A 24,283-nucleotide genomic window follows, 5' to 3' on the forward strand; every position below is an offset into this window, starting at 1 on the left:
ACACTTTACACAGTTTGTTTCTGCAACATTTACAGGGTTATTTCTGAATTGACCCTTCGCTAAACCACGCCCGAAAACCGCCACTGGCCAATCGTGTTTTAGCAACCGTAACTAGGCGCGGGAGGTCTGGCAAGCTTTCGAGCGAGGGAAACATGCTGAAGCGTTGTGCGTATGGATTGTGCTAATCTGATACCTGGTATCCTAAAAGTTTGGACGGGGGAGTGGATTTTTTTCCTTCCCAAAAATCTAAAAGCCGAGGGGAGAAATGATGTGCGTGATCCAGCAGTGTGGGCGACCACATTCACAACTAATGTCGACAGGATTAACAAAACACATATTGCTTGGAAGTTGGAAATAATTACGGTTCTTTGTTCATAATGCACATGTTTTAACTCAAAATAAGACGTTGAAAGACAAGAGGCAGGCTCACTGACAAACTTTAAAATATATATTCAGCATTTTGTTAATCGACGGCCTACTACCCCTGACTGACTAACTTTAAACCAATCCGATCGCGGCTCTCCCGGTGTTAGTGTTATTCCACAAGATTTATGGATAAACGGTTTGATTTATAATTATTAGTTTAGTTTCACATTTCACTTACCCTGCTGTGCACGAACATAGCTGTTCCTCAATTTGTGTGTTTCCCATGTGAATGGTCAGCGTATGAGGCGCTGCTTGCGCTGGGACTATAGGCTTTAGCTTCAATTTTTATTAAATTATTCTCTAATCGGTTGCATATTATGTCGTGGATATATCCCTCGAATGCACACTGCAGTCCCTTTTTGTCTTGCTCTCTCAGATATTTCACATGTTCGCCAAAAAAAACTAATTATCTCATTGGGAATGTCTGACACCGGTACATGCACACTGTAATAGATGTGCTAGACGCGAAAGCTTGACAGGCGTAGCAACAGTAACTAAGGAGGGCGGGGCTTAGCGAAGGGTCAATTGTTTTCATCGGATAAAGCGCCAAATGTCCGTCTTTTCTGGCGTCTGTAGACTGATTTAAAGGCAGAGTAGGTAGAATTCCCCAAGAATACTTTTTTCCAAATTTGTTTAAACTGTCTTTATATATCAATGCATAATTAAAATGTAAGTACTCTGGAAAATAAATTATAAAAATCAAGTGTCTGTATTCCTCTGAGGACTGTAATAAACACAGCGCATTATTCCATTCGGGAGGAAAGAAATGATTGGCTGGGGCGACCGTCACTCTCCCTCGCTACCATGGATACCACCTGTGCTGATATAGGAGCAGCCCAAATGCGCGCACCATTTTGAAGAGGCACGGAAGCTAGTAATAACAATTATGGCAGAGAAAGTACAGTCAATATTCTCAGTACCTGCATATAGAGGCAGCGAAGTCAAACAAGTTAAAAAAAGGAAGACAGTATTTGAAAAGGCTATGAACAAAAAGTCTTTGGATAAATCAAGAAATCATACGAGAGTCAATATTGGCGTGGCTTTCCAGCGGTGGCGACTACTGAGGGATCTCAAGGGGCTGAAAAGTGACTCCATGATGGCTTTATTTCTGCTGGACAGGTAATCTTGCTGTTTTCATTTTGATGGCATTTATTTTTTAATGAAGCATGTATCACTTGCACACATAGCTACCTAATATAGCTACCGAACGTTACGTAGCATAACTAACGTTACACTGGCTTAGCTATGACAGTGTAACTTTGGTGTCGACTGGTATAACGTTACTGTTAGTGAGCGAGGGTTGAGACGATAAATAAGCAATAGGCCTATCTGCAGTTGAAAGCTGTTTTGTTTAATTTCCCCAAATCTAACTTTAGGTTAAAAAGTTTAGGGGATCTATTTTTATACCTAGCTTTACCCTCTGCCTAAACTTTGTTCCCATGTTCACCGTGAACTCTACAAGCTCCGTTTTTTCACGTTTGGTTTGTTATATGCTCTACATATGTTTACCTATGTCTTTATGTTGTATCTGTATGTGTTATACAATATGTTGTGTGTGTGTGTGTGTGTTATATTATCTTGTGTCTGCAATGCAGTTGTGAGAAGGTGTTTGAGTGTATGTTACTCAGTTTATCTGTAAACAATTCATTTAAAAAAGGTGGTGATTTAACTGTTATGGTGATTCGCTTGTTTTTATAGTTATGAGAAAGACAAATCAACGTCCACACCATCAAAAAATGGATTTACAAGGCCACCACCCCCTGTTTCCACTATTGTTGTGGAGTCGCTTTCTGACAGGTGAGACTTATATGTTGTGTCGTTCAGTGAATGAGTGTCGTTCAGGAAGCTCTTACATGCAAAACACCTGTATATGTTATGAATCTTACAAATTCACCTTCATCACAGTGTAACTGATAGTAACGGCAAACGTGTATCAATGAAGCTATTTATAGCTTTGGCTTATATTGAGTATGATTCGGTTACGAGCTAGTAAAATATTTTAAACTTTACCAGTATCGATATGCGAGCTTGATAGTGAGTACTAACAGCCATGTTAATTGTTTATATTCATACTGATAAAGTTAGTTATTCTATTACTTGTGATTCTGACATGATGTCACTAGGGGTGGCACGATCCGCTTTTTTTTGCCACCGATACCAATTCCGATACCTGGGACTCATTATTGGCCGATACCGATCCAATACTAAAATAATAATTAAAAAAACAGTGCCAAATTACCTAATAAACTGTATCTGTATCCCTCACCGTGGGGAAGAGACTGGGATTATTCTTTTGTTAAAGGCATCAAAGCTTGACTTAAACGTTATTTTCCTTACTTTGTAAAACAATACAGACAAAATATATACTATATAATTAAAATACATTTATTTTAAAATTTTAAGCGCAACTTTTTAATGAAGCAGCAACATATGATACATAGATTGGACAGAACAACTAAGGCTATCAATAAACTGCCATTGCGCAAAAGTATTGCAATATGAAAGGCTCCAATTCAGAGCGGCACGAAACCTTATGCGCATCCCGTGCGCAGAATGATGCACTCGAAGCAACATGGAGTCACGGCGCGCAGCGCATCGCATTGAAAAGTTCAAAGCACAAAAGTAAGATATACATATATTTCTTTATTTATTCATTCGTTTGAGCCTTTTAACAGTTTTAAATTTCAGTTAATGTGCGTGTGAAGAGCAATTATATCGCTCTCTACTCCAGTGTTGTGATCACTGAGGAGTTGTGTTGTGATCTAACAGACACCCGGTAGAAAGTAACATGTGAAACTCCAGCACGTTAAAGTCCTTTTATGCAAACCATAGACCTTTATCTACATATCTAAAGTATAATAATAGGAACATTGACTCATCTTGGAGAGAGTTTCATCGTGTTGACTGTTTTACCCGAGCGCGACACGCTGTTTGAGTGCTGAGAATGACTGACAGCCGCAGCGGAGGGAAGCACTTAGGTGAAGATTAATTTAACGATTTAAATCTGTACCTCACATTAAACTATATGTAATGGCTTCAGAAATCTTGGAATACAGTACACGAAAACATTATAGTGCTTTATAATGTTTTTGTGCCTTTTGTGTTGTATAACAATAACATACGTAAGCTATACAATATCGGATCGGATTTGGATGGTCTCGTCTGGCGATACCCGATCCGGCAAATATTGCTAGTATCGGAGCAATACTGAGTATCGGATCGGCGCACCCCTAGATGTCACTACATGCACTCCGCTCCTCTCTGCTCGGCGCTGGTAACGCGTCCGACACTTCCAGCTTAGCGAACGGCCGGGATCGCGCGTTCATGTGTTTTGGGGGCGTGGCTTTGGAAGGAGCTGAGAAGGGAGGGGGTGGGAGTTAATGGAATAATGAGCTGTTTATTGCAGTCCTGAGAGGACTACAGACACTCGATTTTTATAATTTCTTTTCCAGATTACTTACATTTTAATTATGCATTGATATATAAAGACAGTTTAAACAAATTTGGAAAAAAGTATTTTTATGGGAATTCTACCTACTCTGCCTTTAAAGCTGCAGTAGGTAACTTTTGAAAAAAAGTTATTTTTTACATATAAAACTGTCATTATGTCCTGACAGTAGAATATGAGACAGATAATCTGTGAAAAAAATCAAGCTCCTCTGGCTCCTCCCAGTGGTCCTATTGCCATTTGCAAAAATACACCGCTCCCGGTCAGAAACAACCAATCAGAGCAAGGAGGAATGTCTTAGCAGCGTCAATCACACTCGTGTACGCACTGACCACACCCCTCTCTTGCACAGCGCGAGCGCGTACCGTCGTTCAAACTCAAGATTGCCGGTGTGCCGCATTGTGCTAATGGCGGACATACCACAAAAATTGCCAATTTTTCGATTGGCTCCTGCTCATCCAACAAAGATATGTAAACGGAAACAAAACGATGACGTTTAACGAGCGAAAAAGAAAGAATTAGACCGAGCACGAAATAAAACGAGGATAAACATCGGAGCGGCTTTTCCTAGGTGGAGGGAGCTACGTGTTTTTAAAAAACTAAAAACCGATGTAGAGTTAGCCACATTTCTGGTTGACAAGTAAGTATCCCTGCTTTATTTGTTTCATTTTATAAGAACTGCACAGCTTAGATCATTTGAAAACAGGCCTGACAAATTATGTGTGGCATGGTTTCTTGTAGATATCAGGGTGATGCTTTGCATATTACATCAAAACCAATCAAACATCAGATGACCACACATCCTATCCCCGCCCTTTCAAGTAATGTTGGCGACTCATCCTCAGATAGGTAAGAAAATTATTGTGAAAGCCGATATTACTAAGTTCACTGTGTTGGTTCAGCCTCAGCAGTATTCATGGTGTGGTCTGACGGATTATGATGTATGATTCATTGTACAAACATAAGGACAATTGAAATTTAGAGTCAAATCGGTAGAGGCATAGCATATAAAGTAAACTTCGATGTCTGACAAATCTGATTATGTTTTGACCGCCATTATTTGATTTTCTACAGAGATGATGACTTTAAAGAAGGTCTGGGCTGCAGTGAAGTTGTGGAGACTCCTATTCAGGTTTTGGAAACAATGTAAGTCATAAAATATTCATTATTTATGTCAGGATGAATTCTGGCTTGAAATAAAACAATTGTAGCTCTGATATGTTAATCTTGGTTGTAGGACAGTAGGAAAGGATTGATGTTACGGTTGGTACGTTGTTTATTTATTATATTTATTCAATGCAACAGATATAAAACTGACATATCAAACTATAGTAGTGATAATCATGAAGCAAAGTTTGGGAGATTTATTTATGTAATGTAGACGTTTCTTCAGTATTGGCTCTGCAGTCCGGCATAAAAAATATATCTGACACAATATAAGTAATGTTTTTTAGAAAAAACACTGAACTTCTGTAAGTGATTAAAGGTAGTGAGACACAATTCAAACAGATAATACTTTGTGTTATGTGTATCAGCAAACATTTTGTCTTCAAATTTTTTATTCATACATGTTCTTGTTAGTATGTCATCGCTGGACATTCATGATGAAATTGATGAAAGTGACTTCAATCACATTCAAAATTAGGGCTGGGTATCGATTCAGATATTCAAATTCGATTCGATTTCGATTCGCAAGCTCTCGATTCGATTCCCGATTCGATTTTTTATTTCGGTTCTCGATTCGACTCAATGAATATACATGTATACATAAATATACAATTGCATACAATGAATTAATAGACAGGATTTTGATGCAAGATGCAAAATTGATGCTGAAAATTGGACAAGTCAGACCAGTCACATGCCTTGATCAAACAGGATCGGTTATTTTATGTTTAAGATAGATAGATAAATAATACAATAGAATAAAGATACAAATAAAGAGACATAAAAAATAAATAAGTTTTTGGGTAGGTCAGAAATACTACAGAAACTGAATAAAGTAATCCAATGTAAAATAACACTGGATAGTCTTTTAGTCCTGACTAAGTTAAATACATAGGCTATTAATCCTGATTTCTTACAATTAAAGCTATATTATGTTGTTTTGACAAAAAAATAAAATGACCGACACGTATGGCTGCGTTCAAGGAACTATTGCACAGATCCATTACTGTTTCATTAAACTGTCTTTCACACGGGTTTTATGCTTATTTGGTTACTCACCAAGACCAGAGTTTTGACATAATGTTGCGTGACCGTTAAGCAATATAATCCTCGAAAAATAACTTTTGTTACTGGCGACCTGTTTGTGAGACTGATTTAAGCTTTAGCCTACTGTATGTGCACGCAGTGAAAAACATCTCGGAGAGCGCGCAAGCACTGGATAGTTTAAAATCACTTGCATGTTTAAACTGGTAAAAGTTAAAAAGACGTGAAAATGATAAACGTTTGTTACGATGCACAACTGGCCCAATTGGCCCTTGCCTTATGCAGAGACAGAAGACGCAGCACCGCTGAACACACCCGCTGTTTGTGAAATTGCGTCTCAGAGAAAGTTTTAAAATCACTGATTTGAGCCCTGAATATGGAAAAAATCGATCCGTGGCCGTTGAGAAACGATTTTGAAACGACCAAATTTTTAAAAACGATTAATCGAAAAATCTATTTTTTTTGCCCAGCCTTATTCAAAACTCTGTGTAAGTAGGGCTGCTCGATTATGGAAAAAAAATAATAATAATCACGATTATTTTGGTCAGTATTGAAATCACGATTATTTAACATGACTTCGGGAACGTGTTGCATTTATTAAAAGACACCTTTCAACAATTCTTAAAAAATTGAAATTTGAACATTTATTGTGATTTATAGTGAAAATGAAATGCTTGAGGGAGAAGGGACAAGGGCCTCGCATTGATCAGTACTTCTTACGAAGTCAGTCGAATGAAATCCAGCGACAGGAAGCAAACCACAGCTCGCAGGATATCAGTACCCCTGTCATAGAGGAGAGGAGGGTTTGCACAGTTAGTGATGAACACATTGATTCTTGTGAACCTGGTCAGACTAACCAGCATAAGAGAGAAAAGAACCTCAACGGGCATAGGCCTGGAGTTAGATGGCCAAGAGCTTGTGAGAAAACTGCGTGGGACACGGTAAACACAGATCTATGCTTTGCATTGGAAAGATTAACTGGTACAGTTGAAAAGAAGCTGGATAAATTTGGGGACATAATTTACGCATATGGAAGTGAGAGGTTTGGTGTGGAAAAAAGGAAGGAAAAAGTACAAACTACTCCTGGATTGTCTAGACGGCAGCAGAAAATTTAAGGGTTAGTTAGAGAAAGGAGACAGCTGAGGAAGCAATGGAAAAGAGCGGAACAAAGTCAGAAGGAGGGACTCAATCTCTTACAAAGGGCCATAAAAGATAAGCTTGCAACATTACACAGAGCTGAGCGCCTACGGAAACGCTACAAAAAGGAGCGTGCAAGGGCTAATTTCTATAAAGATCCATTCAAATTCGTAAAGAAGTTATTCACCAGTGAGAAGAATGGCACTTCCAAAGCATCTAGGGTTGAGCTAGAGAGATATTTGGAGGAAACGCATACAGATGCAAAAAGGCATGAGCCTTGTCAATTCCGTCAGACATCCCTCTTGTCAATCCACCAGAATACCAAATGGAGGTCTGTGCACCTAAGTTGAAAGAGATAGAGCAGGTTGTGAGAAAGGCAAGGGCTTCATCATCTCCAGGGCCTAATGGAGTTCCGTACAGAGTGTACAAGAGTGCTTCAGGAGTTCTACGAATTCTGTGGAAATTGATAAAAGTGGCTTGGGAAAAGCAGGTTGTACCTAGAGCATGGCGCAGAGCAGGGGGAGTCTTTATACCCAAAGAAAAAGATGCTACAAGCATCAGTCAGTTTCGCCCTATTTCACTCTTAAACGTCGAAGGCAAGATTTTCTTCAGCATTATTGCTCAGAGATTGTCAACCTACCTATTAAAGAATGGCTTCATTGACACTTCAGTTCAAAAAGCGGGCATTCCAGGATTCTCAAGATGCTTAGAACATATCAGTGTTATCTGGCAACGAATTCAATCAGCTAAAAAGGAGAGGAAGGAGCTCCACGTGACATTCCTGGATTTGGCTAATGCATATGGTTCAGTGCCACATGAGCTTCTTTGAGCATCATTTGATTTTTTCAGGGTACCGATGTTGATAACAAATGTAGTTAAAGCCTATTTTGGAGATTTGCAATTTATTTTCTCAACTCCAGAATTCAGCTACTACATGGCAATGCTTCGAGGTTGGAATAATGCCAGGCTGCACCATTTCTCCACTGGCTTTTACCATGGCAATGGAAGGAATCATTAGGGCATCAAAATGGGTAGTAGGAGGAGAGCGCTTGGCTTCTGGGATGCGACTGCCAACAATCAGAGCATACATGGATGACATGACAACCATGACTACAACGGTAGCCTGCACTAATCGGTTGTTGGGGAAGTTAACAGATAATATTGAATGGAAACGAATGCAATTTAAGCCCTCTAAATCAAGGAGCATCTCAATAATTAAAGGCAAGGTAGTAGATAAAACATTCTTCATTAATGGTGAGGCAATACCAACCGTTTCTCAGAAGCCAGTGAAGAGTCTAGGGAGATGGTACGATGGGGATCTAAAGGACACAGTTCGAGTGGGAGAAGTTAGACGACAAGCAGTGGAAGGGTTGAAGAGCATAAACAGCTGTGCTCTTCCAGGCAAACTACAACTCTGGTGCTTTCAGTTTGTTCTACTGCCAAGGTTGCTGTGGCCACTGACTGTGTACGAGGTTTCTTTGACATCAGTGGATAAGCTGGAAGCGTTAATAAGTTCATACATCAGGAAATGGTTGGGATTTCCACGCTGCCTCAGCAGAGTGGGACTTTATAGTAAAGGAGTATTGCAGCTGCCAGTCTCTGCTTTAACCGAGGAGTTTAAGTGTGCCAAGGTCAGACTGGAAATGACTTTAGCAGAGTCACGAGACAAATGTGTAAGGGAGGTAGCCCAAAGAGCTGCAAGGCAGGCCCAGCTCAAAGGAGGAAGCTGGTAGTCAACGAGGTGCGAAAGCAGGAGGAGAGGAAGAGATGTATAAAGGCCATTTCCCAGGCCAAGCAGGGAGAGTGGATGAGATGGAAGAGTGTGGAACAACGCAAAATGAGCTGGCAAGACCTTGGGTCAATGGAAGAGAGTAAGATCAGTTTCCTTATTAGGTCAACATATGATGTTCTCCCATCACTGCAGAACCTAAACCTCTGGGTAGGAGAGGATCCCTCTTGTACTTTGTGTTCATCACCTGCCACATTAAGGCACATTTTGACAGGATGTAAGGTGGCTCTTAGCCAAGGTCGGTTTACTTGGCGCCATGACCAAGTATTGCGATGTTTGGCTTTAGCATTGGAATGCAAGCGTAGTATGACCAATAAGTTGCCGCCTGTTCTAGCAAAACATTACACGCAGAAGACAATATTCCTCCGCCCAGGCGAGCAACCACCAAGAAAAGGTGCTGACACCAATTCTCGCCCAGGACAACTGGAAGCTGCTAGGGACTGGAAGATGCTGGCTGATCTTGATCAACGGCTTATTTTTCCACCTGAGATTGCCACCACTAACCTACGACCAGATAATGTTTTGTGGTCTGGATCAGCACGCATTGTTCAACTGATAGAGTTAACAGTGCCATGGGAGGATGCGGTAGATGAGGCATATGAGAGGAACAAACTGCGGTATGCTCATCTGGCCACTGAAGCAGAACAGCGAGGATGGAGAGTCCAGGTTTATTCAGTGGAAGTGGGTTGTCGAGGTCTTGTGGCACACTCTACAACCCGGTTCCTCAGCGACGTCGGATTCAGTGGCCAAGAGCTGCGTCGCACAGTAAAGAACTTATCTGAAGGAGCAGCAACTGGCTGTGGTTGAGACGGAAAGATTCTAGCTGGCTGTGTACAGGCCGCCATGCTACGGTTTCGTAGAAAACTTGAAGAGTCTGTTGGTTTATTTGTATAGGTTTTATAGTATTTACAGTCATTGCGTTCCTGTGTATATTGCGTGAATGACGGGTGGTTGGGCAGATATTGTGTTATGCGGTAGGTGGTATGCCATACGGAACCGTTGCCACTGAAACTGCATATTAACGCACCAGTGGGGCTCGACAGCCTTAGTCAAACGGGTTGGCGCGTATGGTTGGGTTGCGGAGAGATTGTGGTTAGGTCTCAGCAGCAAGAGGGAAGTAGAGGTCAGTAAGCTGGGCTGAGTTGAGTGGGGGACGAAGGGGGGTGACTCTGGGACGCCAGAGTCACTGTCGAGCCCTCTTGAGGTGTCGTGGGCTAGTCGACGAAACACTGAGGACGGAAGGTGCCCACTTGAAGAACCTAGAGATGTTCCCTACTCCGCTCAATCCAGAGGGTTGTTATGGGGGGACCGCACAGTGGTTGCAGCCATTGTGTGTGCTGACGCGCAATACACTGCAGCTATTAACACCAGACAGAAGGAGATTCACGTCACCAGATGGAAAGAAGCGTAAATGGATGGAGAAGCATAGGTTACTGTAAAACTACGTCTTGGTGATTATCTTGGCGAAAGCAGAGTACAAATCAGCATGAAGTTTTAACATTACTCTCGTGTAATGGAAATCATTTAACAGACCTGCAAACTCACAAGTGGTGAAAAAGGTGACATGTTTACAAAGTAATTTGTTGTAGGGGGTCACTAGGGTGTTATTTACCTTTATAAAGGTCAATTTATTAAACCTTACTAAATGTTTTATGTCAAATTCTTACAATTGATCAAATTCAGTTTTAATAAAAAGGGCTGTTATCCATTAAATAAATTTACACTGCAAAATTACAACTGTAAAAATATAATGAGATTGATGTTTAAACAAAAAATCAATGATACCTTTAAACAATAAATCAATAGGTTGCGGCAAGTGACCGTCTTAATAAATGAATCATTGAGTCATTCATTAAAACGATTCGTTCAAAATAATGAATCATTCGGTAACCGAACACAGCGCTAGTGTTGCTTTTCTTTTGTAACTATTTTCGTTGGTGAAATAGAACAAAACCAGTCAATATTGCGTCTAAAATGTAAGTTACTACATATAAACTAGGCTACTTGTTTATTAAACTATAAATTCAATGTAACGTTAACATTTTTCAATTGTGATATTATAGAACAGCCCCTTGTGTAATGTTACTTAACTTAATCATATATTATAAATAAAAAAACTCAACATTTCTACCTCAGTATGTTTCTTCTGTGAGTTTGTGTGTGTGAGCTGTTAGGCTCATTTGTTTTGATTTCTCCACTAATGTCTCTTTCACAAATAGACAGGCAGCGCAGCTTCCAGAAACTATCCGTTGCCGATCTCTGTTTACACTGACTGTATAAGATCAAAACCATCTCGCGTTTAGATCGGTCAGGCAAGTAAAACCTTCACTTGAAACTTAAAAATCCCCTTTTCCCGGACAAGCAGACAAGTGTTAATGTCGCTCCCTGTGTTCTAGGGGTTGAACCCATAGACATCATATAGATAGACGCCCTATCGACCGCTACTGCCTATTGGCGCGGACGAGGCGTGGGGCCGCCATCTTAAACGGTCACCCGCTCCGCTCAGTGTAATCTGTTTGGCAGGTGCAATGAGCTGTCAGCGCATTTAATTAATCATATCTCACTGAATACCGAACTGATTTTCACGCGGGTTTTTTGCTGCAAAGGTCATACACGTAGCTACGATTCAGGACACATTGATTATTTTGTTCACAAAATACAACCAATTGTACGGTAATGTTAAATGTTAAATCTTACTTGTGAAAAGTAATCTCCGAGTGATGGTCGCCGATTTGAGCAGGAATATGCTGCACAGTGCTCTGACATCTACTGCTGCTATTCAACGCAAATAGGAGTATGACCGGTTTAAGATGGCGTCCGCATTTCTTGCCAATAGGGCATCTAGTCTCTATATGATGTCTATGGTTGAACCGACTGGTCGATTAGTCGACCTTAATGCAATACCGTGACGCTTTAAGCTTGACGTCGACTAGTCGCGTTGATCATATGACACTATGATTGTGCTAATTTTGATACTAACAACATGGCCGCGTTGCAGACCACAACAGATGAAGAGCCCAAAGTGTCATTGCAGCAAGAAAGCAGCATTGGTACATAAAGTGTGTGGAAATACTTTCTAACTTAAAATTAGATATTAGGGCTGGGCGATAAAAAGATAATGATATTTATCGCGATGTAATTTTTCTCGATAAAACGATATCAAGAGTTCGATAAATGTTCAATAATGTTTATGCGCCAAAAGCGAATCGAAACTCATTTGAACCGCGCGCCACACGGACCGTTTATCTGCTCGGCTCAAAGTCCAAACGGCAGCGCAGCGCGAGCTCACTAGAGCAGACGCGTTTACTCTGATCGTCTCGCTCACGAGATCAAGTGAAGAACACAAATGTCCAGTTTAAACCAGTTTAAAGGCAGATGAAACAGCGCTGACAAACTGGAGAAACACTGCGCAACGATAGTCAGAATCTGAATTGATACTGAATCCATTTAACATTACCATGCAAACCACAGTAACGTTAGCCTGTAATATTAACTGCACCATGAAATGTGGGATATACATATTGAATTTTATTATATTATTAATGTAGACAATGTATTAAATGACTAATGGAATAGAATTACAGTATTTAATAATGTATATAGGCTACTGTTTTTCATACAAATACCATAGAAACCATAAAGTTACATTTTGCCATGATAGTGAGGTGCTATAGGCTATGCCTGGTTTTATCTGTGGTTATGATCTAAATACATGATACTGGATGACCAATGGTTAATTTTAATAAAACTCAAACAGTCAGAATATTACATTTTACCAAATAAAAATGTGGTCGTTATATATTTTTTTACATGTTACTGTTTTTGTTAATGAACATAAATTTAACATAGTAGTATTAGCTTGAGAACTCACTGTCAAATATGGGTTTCGAGGAAAAATATGTAATATTAATATTGCAGCCTGCACTACAAACTGTGCTGAAGATACGTGCCATCAAAGTCAGGCAACACAAACCTGTGAAATATATTTTTCTATTCAGATATTCGTTTTGTTAAGGAAAAATGACAAATGTTTGAATGTTCAACCTCAGATTTGTGAAATGTTCACCTGTTTGGCAAGTGTTTGTCATGATCTTTTCTGACGGTAAAAAGTAGTTTAAAACCACAATTAACGCTCTGGTTTCTACAACTTTCCCTTAGGAGCAAAAATCTGCCTTTAAACTTGAAAGAAATAAAGATTTGACATTTATCATGATAATTATCGATATCGACTGATATAAAAAACATTTTTTGGCCATATCGCCCAGCCCTACTAGATATTGTTGAAAGCGAAAGTAAAAGCATGTCGCACGCTCATTGTTTAACAGGGTAATGAAAGTTCAGTCTCTTTATTAAAATCATTAAAACATTAGTTTTTTCATATATTTATTTAAACATATTAAGGATTTTTCTCTAATTCACCCGAATTAATTGGAATATTATTTTGTATTACTTGGCTCTGCGCATCACTGACGCGCAGATGTAAATTTATAGCTTTTTTCTTTTTTCTTTTAATCGTAAATGATGATGTAAACAGTGGGTTGTTTACACCTGGCTACTTCATGTGTTTCTGTGATCTGATAGCTATCCGATCGTGAAAAGACCAGGTGTGAATGCCCTCCGAAACGCATTCGAGACGGATTTAAATCCGATCGCTCAACCTGTTCAGGAGGAGGTCTGGCCCGTATTACAGACGGAACTGGACAAGTGTAAATGCATATGGTTGTTGAAACCACATATGTAAATTAGACTTCTCCCAACAATGCTAAAAATAAACATGTGAGAGCGTGTTATAGGCTATATGTCATGTTATATTCATTATATGACGAAGCTATGACAACATGCATCACCGCAGCTGAGCATCTGTTCATCAAGCCAACATGCAAACTATCGCAAATCAAAGTGAAAGTAAGTTGCAGACGCTTAACGCACAATCATCTTCATTAAAAGTAAAGAAACAAAATGATCTTACCAGAGCTGTTGTCACTCTCTCTTATTGCAGTCTTTGATTTTGAAATTAGCAGATGATCAATAAAATGCAGCTCATTACTGTTGCTTTCGGTGACGTGAACTCCGTTAAATCTGCATAGCACGTTGTTTGAAGATCGGATTTATATCCGTTTTGCGAAAACACATTTATGTGCCCTGGTGTAAATGGAATCGTTTTGATAAATCCGATAGCTATCTGATCTGAGAAAACGCATGAAGTGTCCAGGTGTAAACGGCCCCATTATGAGCTGTCTGTCAGCATCTGTATAATTTTCTGCTTATAAATTGCAAATTGTGGCATGTTGCAAAGCAGTCCCATCTCTTGTGTTTTTATGAATGACGTCAGCGACTAGTCGACGTCAACTCGACTTTGATGTCATAACAGTCGCCTTCAAAAAATCTGAAGTCATTCAACCCCTACTGTGTTCATTCTCGATTTGTTTTGTGCTGTAAAGCTTAACAGATGATAAGGTAGGGCTGGACGATTTTGGCTAAATTCATATTCGCGATTAATCGAACAAGTTACCTCGATTACGATTATTGAACGATTATTTTTTTAAAATTCATACGTCACTGGCAAGGCTTATACTGCAATGTTCACGGTTATTTTTTCTAATGAAAGACTGCATAATCCTATCTTTGTGATTCTAAAATAAAGAAACACACACAGATAGCTTTTAATGCTTATTTATTAAATATTTCAAACAATTGAATTAAACAAAGCATACAATGCTTGAAATAAAAACGTCTTATAAAAAAAGTTTTAATGTAAAAAACAAAGTTTCCTAAAAATGTAGAAAATAAAGAACTTTAAAAAAAAGTTTTTGTAAACAAAATAAATTATTGTAAATATTGCCATCTTAAAAGTAAAATATAACTTGTATAAAACTAAAAAACTAATCCTTTTCACATTGTGTAGCATTTGTAAATGCTGGTGTTATCGAAACCTGCTTTGTGGAGTGGAGGCACTTGTTGCTGGGCGTTTGTCAGTCTCTCTCTTTTTTGGCGTGTTTCTTTGGTACAAGCGGCTCCTGTTGCTGAGTCGACTCAGTGTTTGAGTTCCCTTTCTTCACACAGAGATTCCGGAAAATACACGGATAAAGTCACCCGGGTTCGTTTGACTTTGGTTCGTTCACACTGCCAGTGGTTTTCCGGAATCAGAGAGTGCGTTCACACATCACCAGTAAAGACACCTGACATGTCCCAGCGGCGTCTATAGTTTGCTTATGAGCTGCGATTTCTCTCTCGAGAAACCACACTTTTGCATTTTTTTTCTCTGATTCGATCATAAACGAGCTCATTACGCACCGTTTCACGCTGGCGAACAATCCCGGCTTAAGCGGCATCATTACGACACGGCATTGATTACGGCTTTTGTTCACACACCGCGCGTTCCGGGACTGAACACAGCAATGTTACTATGTCCCCAACCTGGCATCAATCCCGGGTCGTGTTTGCGTTCACACAGAAGGTGTTTGTTCTGGCAATATCCCGGGATCAATGCGCTGTGTAAAAGTGGCTCATGTTGCTTCAATGTTCAATGCAGGCATGTTGCTTCAATGCTTCAATGCAGACTGGACGGGCGGAGTTACGTGACTAGACACGCGGTAATATGTTTTAAGGGGAAAGTACATTAACACACAGTGGGCGGAAATATTAATAGGATTAAAAAACCGAAATAACCGACATGGTAAAATTACATCAATTATAGGCTCTGAATTTCGGTTTCGATTATTTTTCGATTAATCATCCAGCTCTGTGATCAGGTCACGTGCGCTCGCGCTGCAGTTCGCTTGAACTGAGGCACTACAGTGATCGAGTAGAAAGAGATCGCGACAGCTTGAGAGATGTCTATGGTCTCACTCCAATAATAATAATAATAACTTGGACTTATATAGCGCCTTTCATAGTACCCAAGGTCGCTTAACAAAAGTGTGTGTGTGTGGGGCTGGGGGAGGAATTAAGGGTCAAAAGATTTTGTGAAAAGAAATGTTTTAAGGTGCATTTTGAACATGGGGAGGGATGGGGCAGAGCGGACGTGGAATGGTAGACTGTTCCAAAGTGTAGGAGCAATTGCACAGAAAGCCCTGTCCCCAAAAGTCCGCAACCTGGTGCGGGGGATGACCAGCAGGTCCTTGTCAGAGGACCGCAGGGAACGAGACTGTGTGTAGGGATGGAGGAGGTCACTTAGGTATTTTGGTGAGAGTCCATGGAGAGATTTGTAAGTGAGCAGAAGGATCTTGTAGGTGATGCGTGACTTGACTGGCAACCAGTGTAGCTGTTGGATGATAGGAGTGATATTCTGCCAGGGCTTTGTGTGGCTTAGAACCCTGGAAGCAGAGTTCTGTACATACTGCAGTCTGCTAAGGGCCTTGGTGGGCAGTCCTGACAGGACACCATTGCAGTAATCCAGACGGGAAGGTGATAAAGGCCTGAAATTTGAATTGAAAGGCATGAATGAGTGTCTCAGTTACTGAATCTGTGAGTGAAGGCCGGAGTCGTGAGATGTTTCTGAGGTGGAAGAAGGCCACCTTGGTGATGTTGTTAATATGGGACCGGAAAGATAGAGTGGCGTCCAGAATGACGCCCAGGTTGCGCACCTCTGGAGAAGGGGAAATGCAGCAGCCATCCACAACCAGGGCCAGGTCACCAACTTTCCTGAGCAGTGGTGCAGGGGCCACCACCGTGAGTTCTGACTTATTACTGTTCAGTTTGAGTAGGTTTGTGGTCATCCATGATTTAAGTTCCTGCAGGCAGTTGACAAGTTCTGTGGGTGGGAGCTGGGAGGAGGGGTTTGTGCTGATATAAAGTTGAATGTCATCGCAAGGCAGTGGTAATTTAGTACATGTTTACAGATATGACCTATTGGTAGTGTGTAAATGGTGAACAGCAGCGGACCAAGCACTGAGTCCTGGGGTACACCATGGTTGGCGGGTGCTGGATCAGAATTTGAGCCATTTAGGGCGATGAATTTTGTCCGGTCAGTGAGATAGGACCGGAACCAGAACAGTGCTGTGGCCGATGAGCTCAGACAGGTGTTGGAGAAGGATAGTATGTGAAACTGTATCAAAAGCTGCAGAGAGGTCAAGGAAGATGAGGATGGAGATGAGGCCGTTGTCAGCAGCCAGCAGGAGGTCATTGGTGATTTTGATGAGGGCGGTCTCAGTACTATGGTGTCTTCTGAAACCAGATTGGAGAGGTTTGAAGAGCTCATGGTGGGACATGGTATCTTGAAGCTGGGCAGCCACTGCCCTTTCCAGGATTTTGCAAAGGAAAGGGAGGTTGGAGATTGGACGATAGTTGTTGGGGTCGTCTGGATCTGAGCCTGGCTTTTTGAGAGTAGGGATGACTGCCGCCATTTTAAAACTGGATTGTACCACACCAGAGTTAAGAAATGCATTTATGATGTTTTGCATTGAGTGGCAGAGGATGGGAAGACAGGCCTTGACCAGGGTGTTGGGCATTGGGTCAAGACTGCTGGTTGAGGTTTTGGCTGAGATTACCAGTTTTGTTACTTGATCAGCATCCAGAGGAGAGAAGACAGATAGGACACACTGCGGTGAGCCGGCAGCAGAGTGGTGAGAATCATGTTTAAGCAATGTAGGGCAGGGGGTAATTCCAGGAGACTGGAGCTGCCGGTGGATGGTGTCCACTTTCTCCTGAAAAAAGTCCAAGAACCTGGAGCAGAGGTCCGCTGCATCTGAGGGTTTAGCGGTATCAGGAGGGTGGAGAAGACGGTTGATGGTGGAGAAGAGCAATTTGGGGTGTTTTTGTTGGTTGCTGATGAGTGTGGAGTAGTACCTTGTTTTACTCTGGGAAAGTGCTTCTTTGTAATTTGTGACGTGTTCTTTAAATGCTTCATGATGGACAATGAGGCCAGAACTTCTGTATCTCAAGCCTACGTCCCATGGTCTTCATCTTGCGGAGTTCGGGGGCGAACCAGGGCGCAGGACGAGAGAAAGACACATAACGTGTGATGAGAGTAGCTACCAAGTCCAGGCTGAGAGAGAGGGCACGGTTGTAGTGTTCCACCATGCCATCTACTGTTTGGTTGGGGTGGTAGGTGGCAAGATTGATCGCTAAGGAGTCAGATAGCATGGACGTACACACCTGTTTGATATTTCTGAACGTGATGGGGCGTTTAGTGCACTGCTTTGGGAGTAGTACAGGGACCAAGAATAAAATAGCATAGTGGTCAGAAACAGCCAGGTCAGTGCACAGCAGGTGGAGGGGTGTTATGCCAGCACAGCACACCAGGTCCAGGGTATGCCCTTTGACATGTGTGGGGCCATGTACGTGTTGTGTAAAATTAAAGCAGTCCAGCAGTGATAGAAAATCAGTAGCAAGAGAACAGCTACTGGAATCCACATGAATGTTAAAATCACCCAGCAGGATAGTAGACGGGGATTTTGGGCAGACCGTAGCAAGTAGTTCAGTGAGCTCCGATACGAAGCAGGCAGAGGCTTTAGGGGGGCGGTAGATTAGGACAACCTGTAGCTGCATAGACCCACTCAACTTGAAGTGAACACACTCAAATGAGGTAGTATTCGCTGGAATCTCTTTTACCAGGATGTCAGCACGATGGATAACTGCAAGTCCGCCACCACGGCCAAGGCTGCAAGGCTTCTGGATATAGCCATAACCTGGGGGAGTGGCATGGTTGAGAGTTATGAACTCTTGCTGGTTCTGCCATGTCTCAGTAAGACATAAAAAATCCAGTGATTTTTACAAGATGAGGTCATGGATAAGGAGGGCTTTATTATTTAATGAGCAAACATTAAGCAACATGAATGAAGCCCTGGTTATTGCATTGTCAGGGGTGACAGTGTTGTCCACACAGACCAAAGATCGCAGATTTGCTTGAGATGGGCGTGGTTTGCATCGATGATGTCGCCACCGTGACGCATACCAAACAGCTGGGACAGGCAAAGTTTCGTGAGAGTAAACAAACTTATGACGGACAGCCCTATGAATATAGGGTGAACGACGCAGGAGATGGAGAGACTTTATCACCTCAAGGCAACTTGGAGATGTATTAGAGCTAAAACTCATGAGTTCCGCTGCGGTATATTTGATGAATGTCCTAACTAAGGGGCAGCAAGCAGTTGCTAGCATCCTAGCTCGGTTTGCTAATTCCATAACGGTGACAGGAGGCCAGGAAGACCACAGCACAGCGAAGGAAAACGTCTTTTGGATAGCAGTTTCAGTTACCAACAGAAATGGACCTGACAGGGGATCCACGGTAGGTTACTGTACTTCAGTAGCAGTTGTCATCAGATGGGTTAATGATGTAGAAAATTGCGGCGGTAAGCAGCGTTAGACAGCCGTGACAAACGCAGCAGGACCGAGCAAAACCACAATTATGATCCCGCCACTTATGTTAGAGGTGACCAACGTGTTCAGGCTGGTTGTGGGGCATAAAATTCACAATAGCGTCAGTTAACGTTAGATCAGAGATTAGATCGGAGATGATAAGCGGCGACAAGCACGCCAGCATCCTCTCACCTCACTCTGATAGTTTTTTTCACGGTGTTTTTTTTTTTAAAATAGACTCCAGTCTATATTAAATTAGCCAATTGTTATTGTGAAGTTTATTGTGCTTGCAATTTATGACTGTATAGGCTGAGAGAATTTATGGCTTCAGGAGGGGCGGATGTGCGTGTGCGCGAGTCATTCAGAACACAAGACAAAATAAGAGTGTTCTTGCAAAACAGATCATGGCAAAATAATCGTTTTTACTCGATTGTACTATTTTGGAGATCGTTGGGAGCCAAAATCGAAATTCAATTAATTGCACAGCCCTAGTAAAGGGCCGTACACACCGGGACGAATATCGGCGCGCGTTATTCGCCAGCGTTTTTCAACGTGTTTTTTTGTGTTCACACCCATGCGATTTTCGCTGACGATGAGCCGAGTGAACATGCAAATTCATTCCCTGAAATTAGAGGGCGCTTAATGTAAAACAGAAATAAAAGTTTCAAGCCTATGTAAATGAAAGACAATTAAATGAAATGAAACTCTCCATCAAGGCCCATTTGCTCTGCAATACCACTCCATAACAGTTCTCTTTTATCAATATTTTTGTAGTCGCGTTTGTCATACAGTTCCTTATGTTCCGAGACCAGCAGCTCTACGTTTATCTTGGCTTGCATCTTCCTCGTTTTCTTCCCGGCAGTGTGTAGACGCTACTTGGCGTATATCTTCTTCGCCGTTACGTGTGTGTGCTCGGCAAGACCGTTTTGTGTTTGAGCGCCCCCAAGTTGTGTTTTACTGTAACTTCAGAAGCTCCAGACACGTGAGCAAAAGCGCCAATCTCATTGGTCCGATAGTTTTTGACGTGGTGGGTCAAACCAAAAAAGCGAACCTGAGGCGTTTTTAAAAAAAATTACGCTTTTACGCCTGCCGTTCTTCGCGTCAGTGTGCACACTCACATTGGCGCCCTTTGTTTAATCACGAGGCGTTAAACGTCGTCCCGGTGAGAACAGGCCTTAAGTAGTAGTATCTTTTTACATATTTAATCTGATATTTGACGTGTTGAGTGTCATTGACTAATATTTTAAGCCATCTACATAGTATTGACTGGACTGAGGACAGGACATGCGCTCCACATGAGGACACAAGAGATGTTTCAACATCAGAGGAAGAGGAAACCATAGAGGAGGGCAGTGACTATCATGATAGTGATGATGAGGATTACATCCCACCTTTACGTGTTCGGTAAGTTCCTAACTAATGTTTTTCTTAAATGAGAATTATTTTCTTTTACCATTTGTTTTTTTTGTATTCCATCAGGACTTGTGGTGCCATTCAACAAAAATTACGTCTGGATGCTCTTCAAGTCATCAGCATGGAGGACACTGTGCATGACACTCTGGACCCAGAGCCAATAGAATCCCAATCAGTGCCAGAAATAATTAAAGTCCAGAGTGAGTTTGACATCATTGATCATCTTGCAGCTACACTTATCATGTCTGTTTGTGGCAATAAATTAAAAAAAATTATATTATAATCAGTTATGCACTGTTGATGACAGGAATCAGAAAAAACAAACTCTAAAAATGGGTGTCATATTGTTGTAGTGTGTAATGTTTGTGTCAGATGTGATCTGTACTACTATAATCTTTTATAATAGATGATTTATAATATTTAAGGGTATATTCTGACGGTCTGAACTCAAACGTTTTCTTTTTACTACAATTACTACAGAATAACTATAGGCTAATGCCCAAAGTTTACAGTGCAAATATGCACAATAATGTCAACATATGAATGAAACGCACTGCCGCTTCCCACGTTTTTAACTGAAGAATTCTTTTCCTAATGCTTACATCAGTTCACAATAAATGATAGAATATTCCCATCAGCCTTCAATATACCTCATTTGTGTAAATCAATTCATAAAAATGCATTAAATTTATGATTTTTGTTTTCATTTCAGACCCGATTGAGGAAAATGAGGAGATTGGAGAGGAGAAACCACATTTATGTTCTTTTTGTGAAAAGAGTTTTACATGCAAACAAAGTCTTAAGGTTCACACGAGGATCCACACTGGAGAGAAACCGTTCACATGTGATCATTGTGGGAAGAGTTTTACACAATCATCAAACCTTAAGGAACACATGAACATTCACACTAGAGAGAAATCATACAAATGCGATCAATGTGGCAAAATATTTTCGAGGTCTACAGGACTGAAGAGCCACATGTTAGTTCATTCACAGGAGAAACCGCATTTGTGTTATTTGTGTGGAAAGAGATTTTCACGTCTGCAGAGTTTAAAATTTCATCTGAAAATACATTCTGGTGAAAAAGATCATAAGTGCTTTGAGTGTGGGAAGAGTTTTATTACCGCTGTACATTTGAAACTACACTGGAGGAGTCACACTGGAGAGAAACCGTACAAGTGTTCACACTGCGACAAGAGATTCCGTCGGTCAGGACATGTGAAAACACACGAGAGGATCCACACTGGAGAGAAACCGTATCACTGCACTCTATGTGGGAAGAGTTTCACTCAAATATCTTCTCTACACAGTCATATAAAATACAATCACAGCAAGTAAATCATATTCAGATCCAGCTCTTTCAGCTCTAATGCAGTCATCACCGAACGTGACACAATAATACCGTCAAGCAATAAAATCTCTTCAAAATCTGTTCTAACCAGCCACAACGAGCGACAGGACAAAGAAACATCTTCTAAATTTGTCACAGTGAATAAAATTAATCTTCAAGACCAGAAGTTTACACTGTGAGATGATTATTCTTGTATATAATTTTGCTTCATGGTATAAATAAAAATCATTATACTTTATTACGAGTTAAATGTTATGTCAAATTTTTATGACGCATTTTTATCATAGTTTGTTTATACTTTTAAGAAGAAAAATATGTTTTTTTTTTTACAGGTTCAGACTGTTCTTATTAATTTTCTTTCTTTTGTAGTTTATCTTCAGATCCAGCACTGTCAATTCACTTTGTAAAGAAATACTGAATACGTAATACGCATGCGCATGATTTCACAGTTTTCTCAGATTCCCATTTTTGTAGTTTACATTAAAGGGTTGGTAAAACACCCCTTTTCTAACTTTAGCTAGTGTGTGATGATGCTGTTTGAGCATAAACAACATCTGCAAAGTTACAGCGCTCGAAGTTCAAAGAAAGATATTTGCTTTTTAAAAAATAAATTTCTAAGGACTACAGCAAACTACCGGTTTTGGACTACATGACATTCCTCCGGGTTTGCTGACGTCACCATATCCCATTATTTACATAAACCCCTCCTCCGAGAATACTTAAGCGGGGCGAGGCCATTTTATATTGCTGTGTTGAAGAGATGAGTAATGCCGTCGAAATGATTAATTTGTTTTTCGTCGATGTGTTTTCCTGTAATAGTTTGTATTGTTAATTGTACGTTGTAGCAAGGAAGTAAACAAATGACAACGCTGTTTGGCTCTGCTGGTTTGTTAAATGCTCATTCATACTTAACGTTATCCGACAAACACCTAACGTTACAACTTTTTTTAAATCTCAACACCGAACTTGGAATTAGTGTAAATTATTCTTTGATTAGAGCTTTTATGTTTATCTAAATGCTTGTTTATCTACAGGCATGCTAAACATGGTTCTGTGTTTGATTTGGCAGCCGATGTTTATTGTTCGTTTTGGGTTAATAGTTCTGTCGACAGATATTTGTCTACAATCGTTCTAAAAATACAATTGTAACGGTGGAATACAGTCAGAAACGATCACTATAGATCCGCAGTCTTTACTCAAACAAATACCTTTGAGGACTGTAGTATAATTAGTTAGAACGATTATATGAAATTCTTGTTTATGAAGCTTATTTTTTGTAATTCTGTAATAATTAGTACAATTAACAGCGTATCTAAAAACTAATGAGAGAACAACAAAAAAACAAACCTTTCTGAAACGTCGTTTAACAGCCGTTCTTGAACAGGTTCTGCTCTATCATCTTCACTAACGTTTCCCCGGGTCCGATTGGTTTTATTGACGCCATTGTTTATAATACACCAAAGCGCAAACCACCGGTAAAGGTACGGGGCGTGACGTTTCCGGAGAACGTGCACTAGACGGTTAGCAAATCACAACACACTGGGCCAGCAAAGTGTTGAAAAAAGCCCTGTAATATATAATATTTTATTTTGTATTTTATTTATTTGTTTCTTTGTTTTATTGTGATTTTTCTGTATTGTTACTAGCTATGCTCAACCTAAGGTTGAACAATTACTGTTATATTCAGAGATTTGATTATGTACCTTGCTTGTTTGTGTTGTGGAAGCATAAAAATAAAATAATTTATCTCGTCTCGCGGTGATGACGTCTACACTATCGCGCGCTCCCCGTTCAGCCCATAGACATCATATACATGAATATCAGATGATGTCACCAACGTCTCCTCACTGACGTCACTCAATTCTAAAACTTGTCTTCCGCCATCTTGAGTACCTGATTCGGCAAGATCGATACGTCAGTCGCAAAGGAACTAGAGCTTATTCTCTGGCCGAGCCCGAACTTGCGGGCCGATATTTCCCGTCACTATCCTCGGGCCGGGCCCTTGATCTAGAGACGTGCACTCCCAATGCAAAAGAGGTCGGCGCGGGACTAGATTTTATGGCGAGTGCGAGCGGCAATGCACTCCGTGTTTGCGCGTTGCAGGGAGAATAAAATGATTCGCGGGACTCCCGCAAACTAGAAATATCTATGAATAAAACATATAAAAACTAATAAATTTTTGCAGAAAAGCAACAAGAACTAAAACAAA

At 40.7% G+C, this 24,283-nt stretch overlaps 1 protein-coding gene and 1 pseudogene across 2 annotated transcripts in view; both read left to right on the forward strand.

The window, feature by feature from the left end:
• Window positions 1-24,283, forward strand: part of LOC143735704 (uncharacterized) — a 224,720-nt pseudogene that overhangs the window by 174,418 nt on the left and 26,019 nt on the right. The window lies entirely within an intron of this gene.
• Window positions 36-24,283, forward strand: part of LOC143735702 (uncharacterized) — an 87,057-nt gene continuing 62,809 nt past the window's right edge. The window contains exons 1-5 of the mRNA XM_077225867.1: window positions 36-1,545; window positions 2,125-2,223; window positions 4,616-4,723; window positions 4,949-5,020; window positions 20,559-20,701. Coding sequence (XP_077081982.1) covers window positions 1,313-1,545; window positions 2,125-2,223; window positions 4,616-4,723; window positions 4,949-5,020; window positions 20,559-20,701 — 655 coding nt within the window. The 5' untranslated portion in view covers window positions 36-1,312. The remainder of the gene's footprint in view (window positions 1,546-2,124; window positions 2,224-4,615; window positions 4,724-4,948; window positions 5,021-20,558; window positions 20,702-24,283) is intronic.

This window comes from Siphateles boraxobius, unplaced genomic scaffold (assembly GCF_051911475.1).
Source record: "Siphateles boraxobius isolate OS27281-9 unplaced genomic scaffold, OSU_SipBor_1 13, whole genome shotgun sequence".
Taxonomy (NCBI): domain Eukaryota; kingdom Metazoa; phylum Chordata; class Actinopteri; order Cypriniformes; family Leuciscidae; genus Siphateles; species Siphateles boraxobius.